At 42.8% G+C, this 25,032-nt stretch overlaps 1 protein-coding gene across 1 annotated transcript in view; it reads left to right on the top strand.

Annotated features, from left to right (window-relative positions):
* LOC307120820 (uncharacterized protein) overlaps nt 1–25,032 on the top strand; it is a gene marked incomplete at its 5' end in the record, with an annotated part of 65,381 nt that overhangs the window by 4,917 nt on the left and 35,432 nt on the right. The window contains 2 exons of the mRNA XM_079807995.1: nt 10,206–10,355; nt 11,375–11,626. Coding sequence (XP_079664121.1) covers nt 10,206–10,355; nt 11,375–11,626 — 402 coding nt within the window. The remainder of the gene's footprint in view (nt 1–10,205; nt 10,356–11,374; nt 11,627–25,032) is intronic.

Raw genomic sequence — 25,032 nt, 5'->3', positions numbered from 1 at the left:
AACACACAAGCTCAAAAAATATTTAACGTTACTACATACAATCACATAGTACATTATAAAACATTGTCAACATTTTTTCATATTACCACCTGATAAGTCTCAATTAAACCCTGTCCCGCCCCCTTTACCGATGCATTGTTCATATTACTATTACAAAACCATATTCTCATTAATTAAACACACTCCTCATGAAAAAAATAGTACTCACCAAGGAGAAATATAAATCAAGGAACAAAAGAAAAGCAATTCTCCAAAGGAAAGATTCGAACGATTCTCCCATTGCTTCAGTATGGGTTTACACAGAGCACTTCACACTCGCGAGCTCTCTAAGAACTAATAACTCATAAATCTACTGTGCTTATTAATAATTTATTGCTAAATTATCACTTTTTATTCTTTCTTAACTCAATCAATTTATTTAATATCACTTGTGTCGTTCACAATCTCTCTTATCTCCGGTCTCGTCTCATTGATACCTAGCCTGGATGCCAGACGAACTTAGCCCCGCCCACAATTTTTTTTTGCACGGGCAGTTCGGTCTGGACTTGATCCATAGAGAAGTAATTATGCCCGAACAGAAGTTGTTCGGACCAATGAAATTGTCAGGGCGGGCTTTAGACGATGATGGACAGATGATAAACAGTGACGTAATCATCCACGTCATCAAAGGCGCTTGGGTTGAATTTGTTCTAATCCTAAACGGAAAACTTGTTTGTATATGCATTCACCTTTACTATTTCTCTCAGAAATGATGATCGTGTTGGTAAGTACTCTGTGTATCCTTAAATTCTTTTTTTACAACACCGGCAAAGATCGTTTACACTCATCTTCTTCTAACGTGACTTATTCTAAGTTTTTACAGCAAAACTCGCCCAACTGCTACTCAAAACTAGCCAAAAACAAGCCCAATAGCTTTCCGGGTGTGTGTGTGTGGGGGGGGGGCGAGGTTCTCCGGGAAAAATGGCATTTTGGGGGTAAAATGTGTTATTTTGGCTGGACTGGCTGCTAAAATTCGCATTCCTGGGTCTGTATATCACATAATTGGGGTCGCTTCAACCCGCGGACTTGGCAACACAGTGCAGTTGAGTTCTGTTGACATTTGACATCTAACGTTAAGCGTCGCTCCGTTGCTCTGATTGGTTGTAGGTCTATCCAATTGAGGTCTTTCCTGGTTCGGTTTAAACACGCCCCATAATCACAGCCCAACGGAGCAGAATCAGACTCAAATTCTGACTAGAATTGAGTATGACAACGTCAGGCTAATTGATACCGATTTTTTTCTGGAAACTTTTTCTCAACCGAGGGCGGAGCTAACCTTTCACCCCACCAATCAGAAATTAATTCAGAAACTTTTGTCTATTCTTTGAATTATTTATAATAAAATAAATACAATTTATTCTTATTCTTCACTTACTATTAGTTTCATAGCGATATGAATAAACCAATACTAATTATAAATACTAGTGACCCAAATTAATGTCCTGGGTTACATTGAAAAAGTTTCTAATCTTTGTATTAGACTTTAAACCGTAACAATTTGATTAGACTTTCTTAAACTATGTACAGCCACCTAATACATGCTTTCTCAGACATTCCTGCTTGAGTAGTGACCACGCCCACACGCCCACACGCTTTATCCACTCCTCTCACTTGAATTTAAGGAATTTGCCATCTCAAAGTACCAAGGCACACCTTTGAGAGGAAACATGGAGACAAAGAAGTTTTTCATTAATTTTTTTGTGATTTGTGCATTTTTCTTGCATGGTAAGACATTTATTTTTATATTTCTCTTCCCTTAAGAGTTCCCTGTTAAAGAGACAAAGACCTGTAGTAAATATTCATGAACCAAAATAATATTCAATAACTTTTAATTTATTGTTCTTTATTGAACAAACATAAAAATAAATCTAACAAACATTTTATTCATTTCAAGTAAAAAAAAAATTTTGCTTTACTGAGCGCAAACATTTTACAAAACTAGAGCGTGTTTATAATATATAATTATGTATAATAAGGCAGGCAATACGTGTATATTATATCACATTTATGGAGTATTTTTTTTTATAGCGAATTTTTAATTTTTTATTTGTCAACAAAAGTTCATTTATTTTGTTTCTTTGTTTAATATAAGTGAGTTTGTCTTTGTTTTATTGTTGTTGTGTTGTTATGAAAAATAATAGGCATAATGAGCCACAAACTACACTGAAAAAAAATTAGTCTTTGGATCAAAGTAAAAAAATTACTTCAACTTTTTACAAGCAATTGGTTTACTTTTTCTCAACTTAACTTGACTTTACACGAATCACATTTCTACAGTCAACTGAAAGTAAAAATATACTCTTTCAACCAAATACATTTTGATTTCTGTCATCTGACTACAAAAGTTCTTATTGAGAATTAACAGAAGTTTCGATGTTGATGCTTTATGGAATGTTTCGTTTTGTCACCTGTAATGGCAAAAATTTATTCGTTGACATCACTAATAAGAAACAAACCATAATCCAATTGTCTTTATAAAGATTTATTTTCCTTGCAAGGAAGAGCCACGGTCAAACGCAGCCGCTCGAGGCTACCTTGAGTGTGAACTGCTAAAACAAAAGAAAGCACAAACTTTTATACCCTCAATGCTTTAACAACCCCCTCAGTAATTTTCCATACATCTGGCGAAACCCACTGAAGGTTTCGCCTTGAGCAAGAGGTGAGACAATACACAAATGGTCCCCCTCCTGTCTTGGATCTCATTTGAATTAAAAGCAAGAAACACAATGGTCCTTCATCTGTAAAAGGGACAAAGATAAAAGGGACAATGTATGGCTTCCACAGGTGGGGCCTCTTTGATCTGACTCATTTAAAACACAATAGAGAAAACAGGTCTGGAAGATTAAATCTTCTGTGATTAAATTTTTCCCCAACAATTTCCCCCTTTTATCAGTCTTTGATAATTTGCAAAAAAGACAAATTTAAAATGTGTATATAATAAAAATAGAAGTAGTAATAATAAAACAATAAGAATAAAACATTAAAGGAGAACAAAAATATATATGAAAAGTAGTAATAAAACAATAATGATAATAAAGTAATGATAAAAAAATTTATAAAACAATGAGAAAAAATAAAAAAATAACAGGCAAATTTAAGTCACTCATCACATTTACACTCTTCATTTCTGATTTTCGTATAAATGATCACTCTCTTAAATTTGTAAATGAAGAAATAACATTTTAAAAGAAATAAAATAGAATAAAATCCCTAATTTGTTTTAGGCATCTCTTCACTAATCATCTCACCACAAACCCAAACTACCGCATGCGAAGTGTCACTTGGTTTGCTAAACGTACAGGTAAAACCTGTTGTGATACTGCCTATCACTGCTGTGCAGTTCCTTGTGGTCGAATTCTTGATGTCAATTCTGACTCTGCAGTCAGATCACCCTGCTTTCACATTCAGCTTCAGTCTCGTGAGCACACGCACACATCTCCTTGAACATGCATCACTCTCAATGGTGTAATCAACATGTCTGTGTGGTTATACCGCTGCGTTCTCTTGCGAGCAGACGTTGGATGTTTTGTTGGAATCTTCCCTTGCTCGATGTCCGCTGCAGCTCTAAGCACCACCTACTGGATTCTGTAGGCTTGAAATAGGGTTTAACTTGAAAACTGGTTGGCTCAGCACCACGTTGTGCCAGTGTCTCTGCTCCTGAGATGATAACGGCAAATGATGTTTATATATCTGCCCGCACAGACGTTTTCCTCCTGCTTCTCTCTCCTCTCGGCTCCTCCTCCCCGATCACTGGTGGGACCTTTCTACAATGGCTCGCATGCACCCACGGCGATCTCTCTCCGCTACTTTGACGGCAGTGTCGTCAGAAGCCTGACAAAAGGCCCTAGCCACCTTTCCGCCTTCCAGCTCTTCGTACTCAGGTCCTGTTTTACCACGTGATCTCCTGGCTTGATGTTGTGCAAGGGAGTCTCAGCCGGTTTCCCCTGAGCAGTTTTCGCCTGCACACATACACCAGACAACAGAGAAGACAAGCTATTGTTTACCCCCTTCCATTCCCATGAATGGTGGTCTTCCAAAAAAAATGTCTCAAACGGGCTCAGATTTACTCAAGGCCTTTTCTCGTTTTCATGTATTTCAATATGCATCAAAATGCGAAATTTTCAGCAAATATTGTAACCCCCTTATAAACTTCATTCATTTGAGTACCATTACCATTACCATTCCCCCTTTGGCTGCAGGCTCGCCCATGCAGCCATTTATCATAATCATTGAAAATATTGTTGGGGTAAACAAGGCTTGCCATCACTTCTTGTCTAGACGCCATTTTGCACATTCACACATCATTCATAAGTTTCCAGCCACGTCTCCACAGGTGCTTCTCCGCTGCTGTGGCAAATGCCTGCATACTCTGAAAGGAAATCAAACCATTTTTGTTAGTTTCAGATAATAAAATACATTCTGGTTCCTTTGACTGCTGTGCTGCCGCGGCCTTCGCAGCCGCATCTGCTCTCACGGTTTCCTGTTGAAATAAACTCTTTGTTGTTAGTTACGCTGCGCATTTAAGTTTTAACTTGAAAGTTTCCCATAAATATACTGAAAGTATCCAATAAAATGAAAGACAAATCCGTATTTCATCTCTGTAAGCCGGGCTAAGTCAGTAATCACTGTCACTGCTCTCCCATCATGTTAGGGGTGTGTGATACCTCCAAAATCCAAACATTCCAACTTTCTGCTATCAACCGTTTGACGACACACACATCCCTAGGTCAGACCCACAGTCACTCCTCAGAGACTAAACGCTTTAGAAAACATATATGAAAAACAAACAATCAGTGGTTCTTTTGATTAATCAAAATCATAACAGACCTTTTTGGCATTCACTCAAACTCAAACTAAACAATACAAATAAGTAAGATAGATAATAATCCATCTTAGCGCTTTAAATCTCTACATAAAACATCCTTCAGTTTACATTTTGTGCTTTGCCCACAGTTTCTCACTGTGCATCACATTCTTATCAACCTTCCTTCAGTCAGTCATTTCAACACAATTCTTCACAAACTACCCTACTTACTATTTCCAACAGAACCATTTTCACTCATCATAGCCCACCTCATATTTAACCATTAACAAATATAAATCTAAATTTGTTAATGTTAAATATACTTCATCAAAATTACAAAATTATCAATTTGTATTACGTTCAATCAGCTCGTTCACTCATCTTTATCTCGTGACATCATACTTAATCATACTCAATACCCAATTTTTATTAAAATCTTTTCAGTTCCTGTTATCAGTAATCCTTTCAAAATCAATTCATCAGGGCTTTCTATTAAAGTACCCTTTTCTCCATCCCCTGTCCATTAAAACTCTTTATACGTACACTCCAACTGGCCCAAAATCTTAAACCTCTTAATTCATGTCATTTGGCAGTGGCACTTATCATCAAATCCTCACCTTGCCACTTAAACCCAAAATTGTTATAACTTTACCAAGAACTTGAAAATTTTCATAATCTCCCATATCACTTTATAAAGTATTCAAATTTGTACTATAAGTCATCATCAATTTCTTTAAAGCCGTTTCAAAATGATTTTTCAATTCATATATGTCTATTAACTCCATTTAACTTTACAGGTGTTCATAAATTGTTCATAAATCAATTTTCCACCAAAAAAAAAAAATCTATCTTTTTGGGCTATTTCTCTCTTGTTTTAACTTGTCACATTATTCCTCAATCAAAAAGATGCACCATATGATCATTATTGTTTCTTATCTCTACTGCTCTGCAGAAACCAAAATATTATATTCCTCTTATCTCAATCGCAGTCACACAGAAAGACTTAAAGTCACTTGCTTCTTTAACATTAATTGTGGTTCTCTATAAATAGTAGTTTTCATAGACATCTAATGTCATGCCTCCATTCAGAGGAAACATAAAATAAAACTCTTTGTTTCTTAGAAGTTCTCCCTTTGTTCGCCCTCTGGCCTTTCATAAATATGAGGGAGTCTCTAGATCATTTGGATGGTGACTTCAGTTAAATTGTCACTTTGTCTCTTAATTAATCCAGAGATTAATTCAAACAGTCTTCATCCATGACAAATTTGGTCATAATTACTAGTGACAGACAGAGCTGGATGTCCAATCCACTTAAAGCTTGTCCAATGTTCTGATCATATTTTCATCAGTTTCACTCAGAATAATCAACTTCCTCTTAAGTTTTTTTTGTTTTGTTTAACTTAACCCATCTGTAATGATAAAGACACTAATTCCAGAGGTTACTGACACACTACACTCAATCAGGACACATAAATATGAACTGCTCATTCTCAAGATGTGCTTTTACATGGTCTCTTAACCAGTTTCAAATATGTCCGTTCATTAGTTGTTTATTTTTAGAAAAGTCAGCTGGGTTGTTTTGTTCTGATATCATTGTTTTTGTGTAGTCTCAGCTTTAACTGAGCAATAACAGATAGAGTACAATCCCTGTTTCCAGCCTCTCTCTCTCTCTCTTAACCAGTTAATCTTTTCAACAGTCTTCTAAGACTTTAACTATAATGTTAAATTCATTAACCCTTAACTATAATGTTAAATTCATTAACCCTTAAGTCATTAACCCTTCACAAAGTTTAGAAATTTCATAGTGTAACTTATTGTTTCAAGTTATCTTTAGTTTAGATTTCTTTGTTATTCAGACCTTCTCTTTAAACTTCAAAAGCCGTCCTCATCTTAAAGCCATCACCATGTCTCTGAATTATGCCTGCTGAAGTAAACTCATAATAACATTAGATCCTGATCACACAGTTTTCCTGATACAAATTAATACATTTTGTTCTGTTCTCCGCAAGGTTAAGGATGATCAGCATGGTCTCAGCTGCCTCTTGAATGCCAATCTCGTCATAGCTCTTTTCTTCAGGGTGTTTCCTGGCTCTCAATTTATGCGGTATTTGGTGAGCGGTATAGAGGGGCCAATATTAGGGCAGGGGCTGCTGTGTCCAGTCTTGACCTTGGCCCCTACGAAACACAGCTTCCCCTCCCAACAGAGATGCTGCTGGCCTCACAGACATCTGCCTCACCTCTCATACACACCTCACATAAAACCCCCTCCTACAATATTTTTTTATTTTTTTTTATTTTTTTTTATTATTATTTTTTTTTTGGTAGGGGGTCCAAGGCGACTTATCGTGATTTCCCTGGCTTGGGTTGCCACCTGTCAGGCCGTAGGAAGTCTTACCCGTCATTGGGAACAACCACATCGTGCTCAACCTCGTCATCGCTTCTTTGACCCTCAACAGGATCAGATATTTTCTGGAGCCTTTTGGAAAGTGCATTCAAGAGTCATCAGAGCCATCTGGTCTACTTTCAAATTAGCAAAAACATGGAGACAGGTTAATCATAACAGAACTTAATCACTAAAATCCATCATCCTTCTTCAAAGCTGCCCCATAGCAGTGCTTAGATTATTTTCAGTGAATTTAGCCAAAACACCTGTCCATTCATTTTTATGTTCTGCTACATCTGTGACCAAGGCCATCAGTTCTTTACATGGTGAAGGCTAAGAGCAGACAGAAGTTACTGGTCATATCATACATTCGTCAAAAATTTCAGTTAATTAAAAGTCTGTATTTTGAAAACATCTCTTATTGCCCTATTGATGATACCTTTTTTTTTTTTTTTTTTTTTATCTTAACAACTAACTGTCTTTTATGTTCACATAATGCCCTGTGCTTTTACTCATCAATATCTTCTATCATCTGTGGCACAGGCTCAGATATCAGCTTTGAGCTGGTCTGGGATAAGAGAGAGACTGAGACCTTCAGGGCTGGTACACTGCGTTTTCATAAACGTTTCACTCTTCACACTAGCTCAGTGTAAAATCTGGCTAGAAATTAAAATTGTTTCCAAATAAACATCAGACATTTTCCTTTTAACTCTATCCTTTGCCAGAAATTACATTTTCAAATGATCATAACTTTATATTTGTCTTTTGCCCCCAAAATAAATTCAGAAGCTATAATTTCCACTCAGATTGAGTCTCTGTTTCTCAAGTTAGGCCACGTGGTGGCCGGATTGAGATAACAAATGGTTTATTTCAGCTCAGCACAGGCTTATCTTTTGAAACCAAAACATCAACTTCTAGGGTTTTCAACATTTTAACACCTATAGTTATTTCAACAACCCAAAATTCAGTCAAATCATCATTATCAGAGTTTTGCAAAGGTGAGAAGAGCAAGAACATATTTATTATATCTTTTTCATTTAACTCGGTTAATCAGGATGTATAAATTTTATATATCTTTCACAACATGTTTTATCATCTTTAACTTTAATTTTAACCTCATATTAAAATTATCTCAAATCCTTCCTTCAAAAATAATCACTTAAGAATTTATCAAGCTTATTATTTTCTCATTTTCTTAGTGTAAATCTCTGTTTTATTCTCTTTTTTTTTTTTTTTTTTTTTTTTTTTTTTACTGATTTCGTTTACAGAATTTAGTCTGGTGGCCTGATTTGCCACACTTTTTACACCTTATGGGTGTTCAGACACAGTTACGCGCAAAATCAATGGCCCAGCTGACCACAATTAAACACTCTCATCTTTAGCTTATGGAGCAACGTTCAGCAACCTGTGTGCTCCAAAAGTGGCAGTCTGTCTGAGAACAGAGCTCGCTCAGGGTCCAATAAAACAGACAATGGCTTGCAATTTATGGTGCTATCTGCTTTTTTTTTTTTTTTTTTTTTACCAACATTATTTTCAGTTACTCAATTGTATATCTCCCTTCGGGTATGGCACCTCACCCATTTTATAAATTAATGAATACGCACAAACATCTACAAATTTGAATTTTCTTGTTCTCTCTTTGTTTGTAGCAGTCAACTTCCAATTACAATAAAAACATTTCTGCCCATTATCTTCATCAGTCCAGCAAATGTCTTTGAAGTCAGGGTTTCAGAGCGGAGCTGCTTACAGCATTTGCTCTTGTTCATCTTAAAATCTTTATACCGACTAATCAAATTACTGATCATATCACTCAAATTGTTAGCTAAAATTTAGTCAAAGTTCATACTCACCGGCGATCTTTAAACAGCTGTGGCATTTTCATTTCTCCGTTTCATTTCTCCACAGTCAATGCCTCTCACACCCAACATTTCAGCGTCTGCTCACATTTCTCACACACGTTTTCTCACAACAGCCCATCGATTTATCCTTTTCCTTCAACTGACTCTTTCACAGTCCCAGTCCGGTCACTCAGCGGTGACACTCAAATCATGACATTTAATGAACTTCGTATACGTTGCATGCATTTCTGGCAATATCATTTTCTCATTTGATAAAATACCGGTGTCTCGTAGGACACAAGAAAAAATGACTTAATAAGAAGAGCATTTTTTGCAGTGTAAAGACAGAGGTAAAGTGGTGTAATGAATAAACAGTTTATTTAATTGCATAGTAGTAAAATACTAATGTACGCTAATTAATTCCAGTTTTACCTTAAACTATATGCAAGCAGCTGTTCTGGGTTCTCAATGACGAATGTAAATATAGAAATGATATAGCACACTGAGTCAGAACAGTCTGAATGTATGACCCGAGTTTGGTGGGTGTAGCTTGAAAGCCCTAGGAGGAGAAACTGCTTAAAATGAAGTCTCAGAAGAAGGAGAAGCTTAAATAGTAGATCAGTGTGTTGGCTTTGCCGGATCAGCGTGGAATGGAACGGTAAACCAATGAGAACGGTTTGGCCTGACCGTTACCTAAGATTGACCAATACACATTTTGAACAGTGAAATATGTGTGGTATTGAATTCAGTGTTGACAAAAGATAAAAATGAACTCTAATTAGTTACAACAAGCAAATGGCACCCATAATGTGTTGGTAAATGGCAATCAATTAATTTTCAACTTCCTTGAATTGTAGTCATATCAGGTTTTATGAAAGTATGCATCGATCACTTATTAGTTGTATTAATGCAAATATATGCAATATTAAAATGCAATGTATGAATCAAGATGTGCTTGCATGTTGTATATTATGATGCACAATAAATACCATATAATTTGTTTGTCTGACGATGAGTGAGAATCAGTGATGCTTTTATGCTTTTTCATCTGTAGAAAAACATTCTCACAGCTCTTTCCTGTTGGATATTTGTGTCCCCGTATTCCAGACATGATTTATTGACCTGTTCGTTCTTTCTCCAGGTGTTTTCGCTGTTGATACAGAGAGAGTGACAGTGTCTGTGATGGAGGGAGATTTAGTCACTCTGTTCACTTGTGTTCAAACAAACCAACAAGAAAAGATTAAATGGTATTTTACCAACACTCTCATCGCTCACATCAACAGAAGTCTCAGTGTGATATGTACAAATGTTCAGTGTAATAAAAATAATGAGCAATTCAGAGACAGACTGAAGCTGGATCATCAGACTGGATCTCTGACCATCACAAACATCAGAACTGAAGACTCTGGAGATTATAAACTACTGATCATCAAAGGCACCGACCATGAAACAATCTTCAGTGTTACTGTTGATGGTGAGTCTTTATGTTTGAAAGCGGGTTATGTTAAATCATATTGTGTTTATTATATCAGTGACATTCAGAGCTGTTTTTCTCTTTATCTCCATCATTGAACCGAACAGAATTACTTTAAACCGTTTAGTTTTTCCACTGGGGACCCATTCGTTTCTAACAGTTCGTTTTGTTCTGTTCATTTCTTATCATCTGTTTAATGCATCAGAGAGAGTAGAGGGCACCCCCCATCAAAATGTTGACAGGTTTATTGCCCTTTAAGCCACGCCCCTTTCCCCCCCACGCTAGCCCCGCCCCTTATGGGGTTGTACGTGCATCGTAGGAATTTTCCCACGCTATTTCCTCCTCCTTATGACAGGTGTATGTGTACCGTGGGGTAAATGGTCTTAAAACTTTTTAAAGAAGTGTATAATAAAGACATATTCAGAGTTGAGATCAGTTTTTTTTTTTATTAAAGAAAAGATAATTTCATTACAAAATCTTTATCACTTTAAAACGTTAAAGCATCGATAAGTTAAAATGTTTTTTCTCTAAAATGTCATTTAGAGAAAAGCAAATGTATCCATTCAGATTTGTAAAAACTTGGATTTAACAAAACACAAAATTAGTTTAAAACATTGTTTAATAAACTATTGTATTTAACATAAAACACAAAATTAGTTTAAAACATTGTTTAATAAACTATTACATTTTACATAAAACATAAATTAGTTTAAACCTGTTACATAAAACACAAACTAGTTTTTAAAAGATTGTTAAAAGACTGAGGTTTCTACATACCATTTGTTAAAGGAGTTTAAATATACATGATAAGTTTGTCCATGTGTTTTCTCATGGAGGAGAGCTTAAAAACACATCCTATCAGTCCAAGGACCTGTCCGGAATGACTCTGAGTGAAACCTGCAAAGAGCCAGACGCAGACTCCTCCCCTACCCCACCCACACCACGTGACCACCGTGGGGGAAACAGACCTCCCTGGAGAGAAAACACGTCTGGTCTCTTCAGTGACAGATTTGGAAATAAGCGCTCAGCGAGTGTGTTCTGGCGCAAACACACCACACCCACTAACACACCCCTCTCAAAGCTGAGAGGTTAATTCAAATTACAGTACGTAAAAATGACGCTCGTGATGACATCATCACGAGGGGATTCCCCCTCCCGCTCTGAAACAGGTGCATGTTTAAAAGGACCCCGCGAAATAGACACTTGTGATTATTGGAATTCAGATAATCTACAATGGCTATGGCAATGCAATCAGCGCCGAAAACTCCCGAAAGAAGGATTACCGAGGCTATGGAGGATTTGACTTTTGCTCCACGAAAAAAACGAGAATCACACGGACCGTGTTTAACGCGATTTGTTCACGAGGTGCCGGATCGGACGGAATATACCTTTCACTTATCTGGAGGACACGCGTGCACGTATTCTTATGACAAAAACAACAGAGAAGTCAGGCTGGTTAACGTGGATGATAATGAGAGATTCAGTACAAATCCAGCTGGAGATCCGGATTCGATATTCGGCGAGAGAGATTGGATTTTATTTTATTCGAAGGTCTGGCCGGATTTGAAGGACGGAGCGGACGTCCCGCTATTCATCGGGGAGTGGTCTGGAACTGGAATATCGATGGGAACTAGATACCGGATTCTGGCGGATCAGGTTAATAAATATCCCGAGGATTATATTTATATTCTTTCCAGTGATTTTGGGGAGAATGCGCCTGAAGCCCGGTGGCCAATTTCAGAGGACGAACATCTGAAATTTTATGATTTAAAATTCATGTTTCAATGGAAAGATTTATCTGTGTTGGAGGATATTTTTTCTAAAATCAACCAACTTTTCAAATGGACCGATGCGTTTGAAAGGTATAATAATATCAGAGTTAAGTTGTTCCACCCTGAGTGGGTCACGCCCAGTAGGAGGGGCGTGTACTTAACTCCACCTACTCAATACAAGCATTCAAAAGTCCTCTCGCCAGACACTTTCCCTCATTCACAGAGACATGTCTCAAGAAAGTGATCTCCCTTCCTCTTCTGCACCAGAACTATTGGAAAAAATGCTGATGGATTTACAAAAAAAAAATGGATTACCATATGGACTAAACGGATTACCGCAGAAAACCTTTTTCTGGAAAGATTTCTGGAAAGCCTCCCGCTCATTGTTACTTTTGAACGTACACCACTGGGTAGTCTGACAGCAAATCCGTTCTGAGGCGAAAATTTTCAGGGGTCTGGGGTTTATAATCTATTAATAAGTAACTGTAAGGACGTTCGGTTGCATCCTGGTAGGCTTCGATGAAAAACTTTGCATTCCCCGGATACATCTGCCTCCCTAAAACACCAATCTGCTGTTTATCACGGGGGTTTTTAAATATTATTAAATAATTTGTATTGAGAGCTATCGTTCTGGTGGATTTACCCTGGAAAAACAGATTCTGTATTAATAACAAACAGCTAATCTTGTTGTGGTGGATGTATTGTGTAAAAATCTTTTCGACTTCGGCGTTAGAAGCAGCTAAAGTCATAACGTCATCCAGAACGAGAAGGGATTTTTTAGCAGGAGGAAATAGCGATCCGTCGAACAGTGTCTTTGATATCCCTTCAATGAATTTAATATCAAAACCATGTAACATTTCATCATACATTGGCTGCCAGGATGTATACACGTACACAAAATTGTCAAACTTGACAGAACACATTTTGTCTGAATTATACATTAGCGTCTTCACAAAAAAAGTCTTACCGCTGTTGGAGGGACCAGCAACAACGGCGGAAAATGGGTGTTGCAAACTCGAGTCGAACACATCTGTTTCACACATATTTTCAAAATATGACTAGAATCCGTAAGGCAGAGTTGTAAAGTCTGTTTGAAGCACACGTTTATCATACACAACAGATCATTTTTTCATATGTAATCTGTTAGATAATGTCAGCCGACGCTTGTTGCGATTGATGGTGTGAGATTGTGCTGACAGGTGTAGTTTGTCCCCCCTCTCAACATAACCTCGCACAAGCGCGGTGAGACTCTCTAATGTCACTATTTCAGCATTCTCTGCTGTTAACGTGACCCCTTTAGCTTTAAGACATGAACGCCCGTTGGTTGTTTTAAAAGCATACGATTTCGGACCCGACGAAACAAATTGAATAATGTGCTCGTCAGATTCTAACTCGCTCGTCAGCTGCCCCAAATAAGGGCCTGTCGGAGGCATCCAATCACCGGTTTTTGATACAAAAACCACGGAATCTGTATCTGTATACAGAACACGTCGCCATAAATTATCCAAAAGATCGTATAGGGCCAGACGAGCGTATGCAGTGGTAAAAGACCCAATAAAGATATTAACATCACGTGTGGGGGATGGGTCCTGAGTAGGAGAACTCCACTGAATCAAGCCAACAGTTTCAGATACGAAGGAGAAGTGGCGTAATACATGCGCCCTGCTGAATAAACTTTCAGTGAACTCTTGTGAGTCTGTCAGAAGTTCAGTATGTGACAGGTGAGATCTGAGACAGAACCTTCCCCAGAGCGTGTTCAAAATTAATTTTGCTATGGATCTTTTTGCAGAATTTTGAATTATTCTAGAAGGATCCAATTGAATTCCCTCCTTATCCAAATAATCAGATACGTAAGATTGTTTCTCTGTTTCTGTTATTACATCAACAGGGTAGCCAGAGGCTTCCTGTTTGAGTTTGAGGAACGTTTTGACATAGTCTCGGAATAATGTGTCCGATGTGTCTGAAAAATGCCAAATCTCGTGTATTTTCACCACGCAATAACCGTGTTGAATAGCTTTCTTGAGCTCGACGCTCACCCACGTCCCCGTGATAACACGAAGATCATCGCTGTGACTGCATTGTGTGTCATGGGTCTGATGTTCGGCACATGTTCTACATAAAGGGAACATCAACTTCCCTTCACACCTGTAAGGGAGCACAGGATGTTATAACCCGCGAGGGGGTAGAACCATTGCTTTTATGAGTCCAAAATAATTCTCTATCGGCTCAAAATCCTTGAAAATAATTTTGGGATGGCCTATAGGATACGTTTTTGTAGACTGAACAAACGGATAGAGAGATGTGAAGTCAAAATAATCAATTTGTTCATCTTCAGTTACTCTGTGATAGAGTTTGAGTGCATTGGTCCGGCCACCATAGAGCGCGTCACGTGGGGAGAGCCGGGAAGGCGTCTGATAGGTTCGCATGAACTCCATGACGTCACGGTCTCTCTCTTTCAACCCCTCCCATTCACACTCCCAAATACTAATGACCCGGAAGCCATACACTTTCTCCAGCGTCTTTAGTTTTACATCGCACTGTCTCCTGAGATCGCCAAAAGAGATTTTTGATAATGCATTTATTTCGTATGGTTTAAAGCGACAAGAGTGCCCATGAAAAAAGCAGCCCAGGTACTCCAGAGCTGTTTTTATCCCATCAGAATTCTCATAAAATCCGTCGATATGATACGGACCCACCTGACGTTCGCCATAGTTTAATGTGTGTTGTATCTCAATGTTTTGACTCATTTTGACATATTCAAGCCATTGAATGGATGCGTTGGAGAACGTCTTGTGTTGATTAATATATGTGTTAGGGCCAACGTGTCACGCGAAAGGAAATTTGTTTTGAAAGTTTTCATACACACGCCTGGCAATGTAATTGATTTGAAGGGGTCAATTTTTGTGAAATTTATAAATTCGGCTCTGTATTTCACACATGCCTCTCGTAGGATAATAACATCATTTTTACAGTAAAATGCCAGTTCTTTTTTAAAATCTAAGTTTAGGGCTGCTGGTATTTTCGCTAGTTTTAAGGGGATAAATTGCCACGAATCGATAAAACGTAGTTTAAACGCATTATCATACATATATAGAATTCTACAGCCCTGCATAATGAGTTTTGGAGTTAACCCCTCTCCAACAAGATAATTGACAATTAAATAGTTATCAAAACCTGATGAGTTGTGAGCTATAAATGTATATCCTTCATATTTTGGTCGTCTATAATGTTTAATTAGCCTGGCGTGGCCATACTCAATTCTAGTCAGAATATGAGTCTGGTACCGCTCCATTGAGCTTTGATTATGGGGCGTGTTTCAACCGAGCCAGGAAAGACCTCAATTGGATAGACCCACAACCAATCAGAGCAACGGAGCGACGCGTAACGTTAGTTGTCAAATGTCAACAGAACTCAAATGCACTGTGTTGCCAAGTCCGTGTTTTTCTCCATGTCCGCGGGTTGAAGCGACCCCAATTATGTGATTATATAAACCCAGGAATGCGAATTTTAGCAGGCAACCTTGCCAAAATAACATATTTTGCCAACCAAACGCCATTTTTTTCCGGAGAACCCCCCGGAAAGTTATTGTTTTGGGCTATAGTTTTGAGTAGCAATTGTGCGCGACATTGCAAAAACACTTGGAAACCCTGTCTGCACGCACGCTGGATTAAGTAACGTTACAAGAAAAAGATGAGTGTAAACGATCTTTGCCAGTAATAAAATAATTTAAGGATACTTACCAACACGATCATCGTTTCTGAGAGAAATAGTGAAGGTGAATGCATATACGAACAAGTTCTCCGTTTAGGATAAGAGCAAATTCAACCCAAGAGCCTTCGATGACGTGGATGATTACGTTACTGTTGATCATCTGTCCATCATCGTCTAAAGCCCGCCCTGACAATTTCATTATTTTACATATTTTACAAACAAAGTGACAATCGTGTGTTTTTCTGTCTTTATGCCCTCTAAAACAGTATTCGCCACATAGGAGGCTCCTATAAATCCGGTAAAAAATTTTATGAGATGAAAATGTCCTTCGTGGAGAAATAGATGGACTGTTTTTGGGTGTAATTCGTCTGTGTTTTTATGCACCACCAGCCCGCCAGAACAATCCCTGTAAAAAACTACAATTTTTATTTGTAATTTATCTTCGAACACAGATAAACTGTGGAGACCTATCTGCTCGTCTGTCTTAAAACCACATCCTGTGTGGATGTTCATAGCAGGTGCGTGTAACTCTGGATCTGTGAATTTTTGGGTTGAGGAAATATGCTAAGCAGTAACTCAAACACATTTGATTATCGATATTAATTGGACTAAATAAATGCATTTTATTCCTAGTAATACTCTCGCTGATAGCTATGTCGCTAATCTTCCTCCGTCCGCCCCCTGTTTTATCTCGTACAATCGATATCTGTAATGTTAAAGTTGAATCACCGGCCACATCATTATTACTCTGAGCAACTTGTTCAATCTGATTTATACTCCTGCGTTCCAGGTAGCACAGCTCGAAGTGGCAAGGGGACGTTACGTCTCCGTTCCCTCCTCAGGGAACGAGGGTTACATCCGTAACCGAGACGTTCCCTTTCGTTCAGTCACTACAACGTAACGTTAGTGACTAACGAATGGGGGTCCCAATATAATCCCGCCACTCAGCTGTCTTCCTGTGCCCTGCGTAAGTGTGAGTACCCTGTCGTAAGACTAGTACGGACGAAGGACTCCCACTTAACACAGGAATACCAAGGTACACTGGGAAGCATATCCCAGTGAGGGAATGCCAAAGATGCCTACCCGTGGGGAGGACTTAAGAGACACATATGACCCGGAGAGGGTTGCATATGGAAGATCTCTAGGGTACCAGCCGAAGGTGGATTTTTAACCCTAGGGGTGGCGGGGACACGCCAAGGGAAGAAACCCGCTCACTGCGGAGACTTACGGTGAAATACACATGTGGGGGTCGCCGGAGGGAACCATGCACATGGGGCACCTGGCCGGACATGAGGGTCTGGGCTCGAAAGGGCAGACAGAACTGATGTCGGCGTCGACAGTGCTGGAGGAGCTCAGGGCTCTTGGGGAGCTCACCTGAGGAAAATATCGCACGTATCCAGTCCGTGGAGTGGAGTGGCGAGCAAGCGAAGACACCTAAGCCTGGCCCATCACCGGCCCCTCGGGGGGGGCGAGTACATAGTCGGACACTGGCTCCACTCGGAGATTGTAGAATCTGGCGAATGTGTTGGGTGTCGCCCAGCCTGCAGCTCTGCAGATGTCTGCTAGCGAGGCGCCATGCGCTAGAGCCCAAGAGGAGGCCACACTCCGGGTGGAGTGTGCCCTCACACCAAGGGGACATGGTCGGCCTTGCTGCTGGTAAGCCAAAGCAATGGTGTCCACTATCCAGTGAGACAGCCTTTGCTTTGAGAGAGCACTTCCCTTCCGCTCTCCACCAAAACAGACAAAGAGCTGGTCTGAGGTCCTGAAACACTGCGTCATGTCTACGTAGGCGCGAAGGGCGCGTACTGGACAGAGCAATGCCAAGGCTGGGTCTGCCTCCTCCAAAGGCAGCGCTTGCAAGTTCACCACCTGGTCCTTAAACAGAGTGGTGGGAACCTTGGGCACATATCCAAGCCGGGGTCTCAGGATCACGTGAGAGTTAGCCGGCCCGAATTCCAGGCACGCTTCGTCAACCGAAAATGCCTGCAGGTCCCCGACCCTCTTGACTGAGGCCAATGCGGTCAGCAGAGCCGTCTTCATAGACAGAAACTTAATATCAACCGACCGCAAAGGCTCAAAGGGAGGTCTCTGCAGAGCAGTTAACACTACTGCGAGGTCCCAAGAGGGTACGAGAGGAGAGCGAGGAGGATTCAGTCTCCTAGCTCCCCTCAGGAACCTGATGACCAGGTCGTGCTGACTTACCTTTTTGTTCTCCAAGAGATCGTGGTGGGCAGATATTGCGGCCACATATACCTTGAGGGTGGAGGGAGACAGCCTTCGCTCCAGCCCCTCTTGGAGAAACTCAAGCACGGACCCGATCGGGCATTTCCAGGGGTCTTCTTGGCGGGAAGAGCACCAGGTGACGAAGAGGTTCCACTTCAACGCATAGGCATGCCAAGTGGACTCTGCCCTAGCGGAAGTGATGGTGGCGACCACCGTAGGTGGTAGGCCCCTCAAACCTGCCGGGTCCCGTCTAGGAGCCACACGTGGAGGCTCCAAAGGTCGGGACGCGGGTGCCAATGGGTGCCCCGTCTCTGAGTAAGGAGGTCCGGTCTCAGAGGAATAGGCCAGGGAGGGGCTGTCGCAAGGAGAATGAGTTCGGGGAACCAGGTCCGGCCGTGCCAGTACGGGGCGACCAAAAGGACCTGCTCCTTGTCCTCCCTGATCTTGCACAGAAGCTGTGCGAGTAGGCTCACAGGGGGGAACGCATATTTGCGTAGGCCCCGCGGCCAGCTGTGCGCCAGTGCATCCGTGCCGAGCGTGCCCTCGGTCAGGGAATAATACAGGCTGCAGTGGGAAGAGTCGTGGGAGGCAAACAGGTCTACCTGTGCGTCGCCGAACTGTTCCCAAATCAGCTGAACCGTCCGGGAATGGAGTCTCCATTCTCCCGGGAGAGGCTGAAACCGCGAGAGCTCGTCGGCTGCGTGGTTCAGGACTCCCTGAATATGGACAGCACGAAGGGACCTCAGGCGCTTCTGACTCCATAGGATGAGATGGCGGGCGAGTTGAGACATGCGGCGGGAGCGTAGACCGCCCTGGTGGTTGATGTACGCTACTACGGCCGTGTTGTCTGTCCGGACAAGCACATGTTGGCCCTTCAGCAACGCTCGGAAGCGGTGCAGGGCGAACCGTACTGCCAGCAACTCGAGGCAATTGACATGCAGGAGGCGCTGGGGTCCTGTCCAGGAGCCCGCGGCTGCTTGTCCATTGCACATGGCACCCCAGCCCGTGGCAGAGGCATCCGTCGATACGACAACATGCCTGGAAACTCGTTCTAAGGGCACACCGGCCCGTAGAAAGCTGAGGTTCGACCACGGGGTGAGTGTCTGTAAGCAGGCCCGAGTCACTTGGACCCGGAGCGTGCCAGACTGCCATGCCCATCTCGGGACTCGATCGCGAAGCCAGTGCTGAAGCGGTCTCATATGAAGCAATCCGAGCGGCGTTACCGCGGCTGCAGATGCCATATGCCCCAGGAGCCTCTGAAATAGTTTCAGTGGAACCGCATTCTTGCTCTCGATTTGTCGGAGGCAAGTCAGCAGAGACTGCGCACGCTCGCTCGAAAGCTGCGCGTACATGGCGACCGAGTCGATCTCCATACCGAGAAAAGAGATCCTCTGCACGGGGCAAAGTTGCTCTTCTCCCAGTTGACCCGAAGGCCCAGACGGGTTAAGTGGTGGAGAACCAGATCTCTGTGTCCGCAAACCTGCTCTCGAGAGTGGCCTAGAATGAGCCAGTCGTCGAGGTAGTTCAGGATGCGGACCCCGTGCTGCCAAAGGGGCGCAAGGGCTGCCTCGGCGATCTTCGTGAAGACGCGAGGGGACAGAGATAACACGAATGGGAGAACTGCGTACTGGTATGCCCGCCCCTCGAAAGCAAACCGTAGGAACGGTCTGTGTCGAGGAAGGATGGAGACATGGAAGTAGGCGTCCTTCAGGTCGATCGCTGCAACCAATCGTACGGACGAACGCATTCGAAAAGGCATTTCGCAGTCAACATCTTGAACGGAAGCCGGTGAAGGGATCGGTTCAAGATGCGAAGGTCCAGGATTGGCCGTAACCCACCGGTTTTCTTGGGTACAATGAAGTAGGGGCTGTAGAACCCCGACCTCATTTCGGCTGGAGGGACAGGCTCGATCGCACCCTTCGCCAGTAGAGTGGCATTCTCCGCACGCATGACGGGGGCATGGGCCCCGGTCATGGTATAGCGGACTCCCCTGTAACAGGGAGGAGCCTGCGCGAACTGAATCGCGTAGCCGAGCCTGATGGTCCGGGCAACCCAGCGGGACAGCCCTGGAAGCTGAAGCCAGGCTTCCAGAGACTGCACCAACGGGGTCATACGGACGACAGACGTACCCTGGGTGGGGCAGCGAGGCAGCGTTACCGGCGCGGACAGGGGAGGCTGTTGGGCGTCCCTGGGTCGGAGCACGGTTAACGGCTGCGACCTGACAGAGGAGACCAGGGAAGGACTCGCGTTCCACTGGGGTCTGCTCTGCCAGGGGGCTGGCGACAGAGAGGGACGAGAGTGGCGAGACCCGAGGGTGGCGCGCACTGCCGTCACCGATCTCTGGGGGCTCAGGGATGGGGTTGTCAGTTCTTTCTTTAACCACATTAGGGTGCTGCTGACCCGGGGGCCAGCAGCTGAACAAAAGATTCTCCCCCGGCCCTCCACCGGGGGAAGGAGCGGCCCTGCCGCCGTCTCCTGGAAAGAACTGCCCATCCCTGAGCCGTCCGCATCAGGAGCGCCGCTTAGCCTGGCGTTTCTTCGCGGGCTGCGGGGCTGGAGCGGACTGGGACGCCTTCCTGCGGCTGCCTCTGCGCGGCCCGGGTGGAGGCTGCTGCTTGGGTGGCGCAGAGGCGGAGGAAGCCGCGGGAGGGCGTCCTCGGCGGCGAGCAGGCTGAGGCACCTGCGCGGGCGGTGGGGTGGAGGCAGCAGCTGACCGCCGGGGCAGGATGTATTTTATTGCCTCAGTCTGCTTCTGAGCGGCCGAGAACTGTTGGGCGAAGCTCTCGACCGCTCCGCCGAATAGCCCATCCTGCGATATGGGGGCGTTGAGGAAACGTGTTCGCTCAGCGTCGCGCATATCAGACAGGTTGAGCCATAGGTGTCTCTCCTGGACCACATTTGTGGACATCACCTGACCCAGGGAGCGTGCGGTCACCTTCGTCGCCCGGAGAGCGAGGTCGGTGGCGGCACGCAACTCATTGCTGAGTCCTGGATCAGCCCCTCTCTCGCGCATATCACACAGCAACTTGGCTTGGTAAGCCTGAAGAGTTGCCATGGTATGCAAAGAAGCGGCGGCCTGCCCCGCAGCTCTATAGGACTTCGCCACCAGGGATGACGAAAACCTACAGGCTTTGGAGGGGTGCTTTGGGTCACCACGCCAGGACGAAGCGCTCTGAGGACACAGTTGCATCGCAACAGAACGTTTGACTGGGGGGACCCCAGTGTACCCATGAGCCGCAGCTCCATCAAGAGAGGTGAAGGCGGAAGAGGCCGCCAAACGTTCACGGGAAGACAACGGGGCCTTCCAGGAACGCGCGACCTCTTCATGCACCTCGGGGAAGAAAGGTATTGGAGGAGCGGCCGGACGGGTGTCCGAACGCGCCGCCCCCAAAAACCAATCATCCAACCACGAACGCTCGGGCTGAGGCGGAGGGTTCCACTCCAGTCCAAGTGCTGCGGCGGCCCGAGATAGCATGGCTGTCAACTCTGGGTCCGACTCGGGCAATGCTGGCGCACCCGAAGGTGGCAGCACAGCCGAATCATCATCCTCAGATGACTCCAGCCCACCTTGTGATGCGGCGATAGACATCACTTCCTCTTCCGCCGCGCCAAACGCCACAGTCGGGACAGCAGGAGCCGGCCCCGATGTAGACGCCTGAGCGCGGACCGGGTCAAGTGCCTGAGAGGGGGGTGTGGGCCGAGGAACTAGCGTCGGAGCTTTGTTCCACACCGTCACCCTCAGATCACCCTGGTCACCAGCCAAAGTGCCGCCTCCAGAGGAGACCGCAGATTGGGGGGTGGCGGAGGGGACTCTCGTTCCGGCATCAGCACGGAACTCACGGAGTCTCGATCGAAGCACTGAGATGGCCAGGTTCCCGCAGAGGGAACATGAATCCTCCACGAGCGCTGCCTGAGCGTGCTGAAAGCCCAAACACGTCACACAGCGCTCGTGCTCGTCAAAAGAAAAAAGCGATCTACCGCACCCAGAAGTGCACGGACGAAACATCCTGAAAAGGATGTGTCACGTGCAAGCTCTTTTATGAGAGGAAACTTTGCAGCCGATGCCGAAGCGCCCAGGGAAACACACACCAGCTGGATGCAGACCACTGCACAGATCAGCAGGCAGGAAGTATGCGATCACTGGAACGCGCCGTCACACCAACACCGACTGGAAAGCTGCTCGTCTCGAAGAAGTTGACAGAGTCTCAGAAGGCTGTAGGAGTGAAGAGGTAGGTACTCTTGGCTCCGAAAGCAGAAACATAATGCGATATTGCCTCGTACTTCCTTATATACTCACGCAGTGAGGCGGAGCTACGTATGCAAATTCCGCATGCCCCATGGCATTGGCACGCCATTGGGCGTTTTCTCAAAACTCGAAGTTGATAGGCTTCTAAGCGAAACCCCCATTCGTTAGTCACTAACGTTACGTCGTAGTGACTGAACGAAAGGGAACTCTCATTTTCATCATCCACCCCTGATGCTATCCAAGCATGTTGTTCGGATATAATATTATCCAGCCTTTGGGTATTAGACAAATCATCAGTAGTATCTAAAGCTCTCAATTGTTGTTGTATCAAGAGACGAAGCCTCTCGTTATTCGTTATTCTATCATTTTGATCACAGTCCAAGTCTAGTTTTACTCTTTTAGAAGACATTTTTAATTGTGTGAAAACAGAACGGTAAATATAACACAATTTTGCTAATACGTAACACAAAAGGATATAAAATCTAGATAAAACAATAATAGAGAAAGTATTTTTTTTAAATAAAACACAAACGAATTTAAAAACAATAATAAAGTAATTTAAAAATAACACACAACGAATTTAAAAAACAATAATAGAGAAAGTAATTTAAAAAATAACACAAACAAATTTAAAAACAATAATAGAGGAAATGAAATAAAAACAATGACAAGAGAAAAATAAAAAATATTCAGACCACTTATGAAGGTCTAACTGTCGACTGTCTTTGGATAATATTTAATCTTTCAGAGATAAGTGTGAGGGCAGTGACGAGCATCGATTGATCATTTCTCACCTCCAAAATCTCTTGTCGAGCTGATGATAGGTCAGTCTGTAATTGTCTATTTTCCTCCAGAAGACGGGACTGCCCGTTGCTTAAGCGTTCAACCGTGTTTCTTAAATCGGCGGTGTGTTGAGTCTGAGTCTCAATTACTCTGTGCAGAAGTTCAACAGTGCCACTCTGCCCTTGTTCAACGATGTCCGTTGTCTGATTATAGCTGAGTGGTAATGTCGCAATTTCCAAAACACGTTGAAAGCTTCTGTTTGCTGTCCGCAAAGTCGCATAACTCAATCCGCGTAGTTCCGCGGTGTTAAACAGAGGTGAAAAGCCAGGCTCGTTCCGTTCATCTATCTCACTGCTATCTGACGAATCCCGTTCAGAGTTTATAATGTTTAGAACGGAAGCTTGAGATTGCAAAAAATTGCGTAAACCTGGTTCGTCTTCGTCTTGGCTGTCTTCTGGTAAAAGAAAAAACATAATTAACTTATTTAATTATTTGATTTTATTTAATATAGATATAATATAATGAAACAAAAATATATCTTACCGTCTTCTGAAGAAATCGAACGCTCATGAGAATATTTCGCGAATCGTTTCTCGCAAGATGTAGAGGTAACAAATACGGCCTCAGTGTCTTCTTCTAAAACAATATTATATTAGTTAAAAAATTCAATGAATAAAATATTATGATTAGACAAAAATACTTTTTTTTTCCTACTTACTGGCATCGGGATAATTGAATTCTTCTCCGTAAGTTTCTCTCAGACGTTTAACGCCTCTCTGTGACCTGCCACTTGTAGAAGAATGTCTCTGCTCCACGTCTTGAACATTTGGGGTTGTATACGGAGTGATGTCCTCATACTGATTGGCCAGAGCTGAACTAGGCCTACTATCCAATAGCTGCAATGGTTGATCCACCGAGTGTGTCGGGCTGGGAGAAGAGGAATGAGGTAAGATTTCTGTTGAAAAAATACATAGGAGTCGAGTTGAGTTTTTAAGAAAAAAAAAAAGATAATTAGAATAGATGATAAAATATATTCCCTACCTTCTAAAAAATCATCGGGCGATACTCCATTAGGGAATGATGCGTCATCTATAAAAAAAACATTATATCTTCAATAGAAAGATATCTTTTCAATTTGTATAATTTATGTTGAAAAAATACTTACATAGATCATTCAGAACTTTCGCTAGATCGGGATCAAAATATAGGTCAACCTCTTCTTCACGGTGATTTGAAGACATGATGTAGATTGGGACTCGTAAGTTTGTGTCGTCACTCCTCAGTGTTAAAGGTATGAATGAATTCTGTTTCTTTTAAACCTTTGTACGACATGTTTAAAACAAATTTTCCCGCTTCATTTTCAAAGGAAACATCCTTTATCACAGCGTGAATTCAGCATCGTGATTGTACGAAAACACTTGGGGTTACTTGACTGTAACCCTGTTCCCTGATAAAGCGGAACGAGATGCTGCATAAGCTTATGCAAATGGGGATGTCTTTGACATAACCAGCTGTGAAAATAGTGTGAAAACATGTCAATGAAATTGACCCGGAGGTATTTATAGCCTCGGCCGGTGACGTCATAGGCGCACCTGCTGCACGAGGCTATAAATAGATGAGCTTCAGCTGGAGCAAACCAGATCTTCTTTGTTTGAAGACCAGTCCTGAAGCATCATCAGCACGGCCTAGCAATGCAGCATCTCGTTCCGCTTTATCAGGGAACAGGGTTACAGTCAAGTAACCCCAAGTGTTCCCTTTC

This window comes from Gobio gobio (assembly GCF_949357685.1).
Source record: "Gobio gobio genome assembly, chromosome: 24".
In the NCBI taxonomy this organism is placed as follows: Eukaryota; Metazoa; Chordata; class Actinopteri; order Cypriniformes; family Gobionidae; genus Gobio; species Gobio gobio.
The sequence above is the reverse complement of the archived record's forward strand: the minus strand, read 5'-3'. Positions and strand labels throughout refer to the sequence as shown.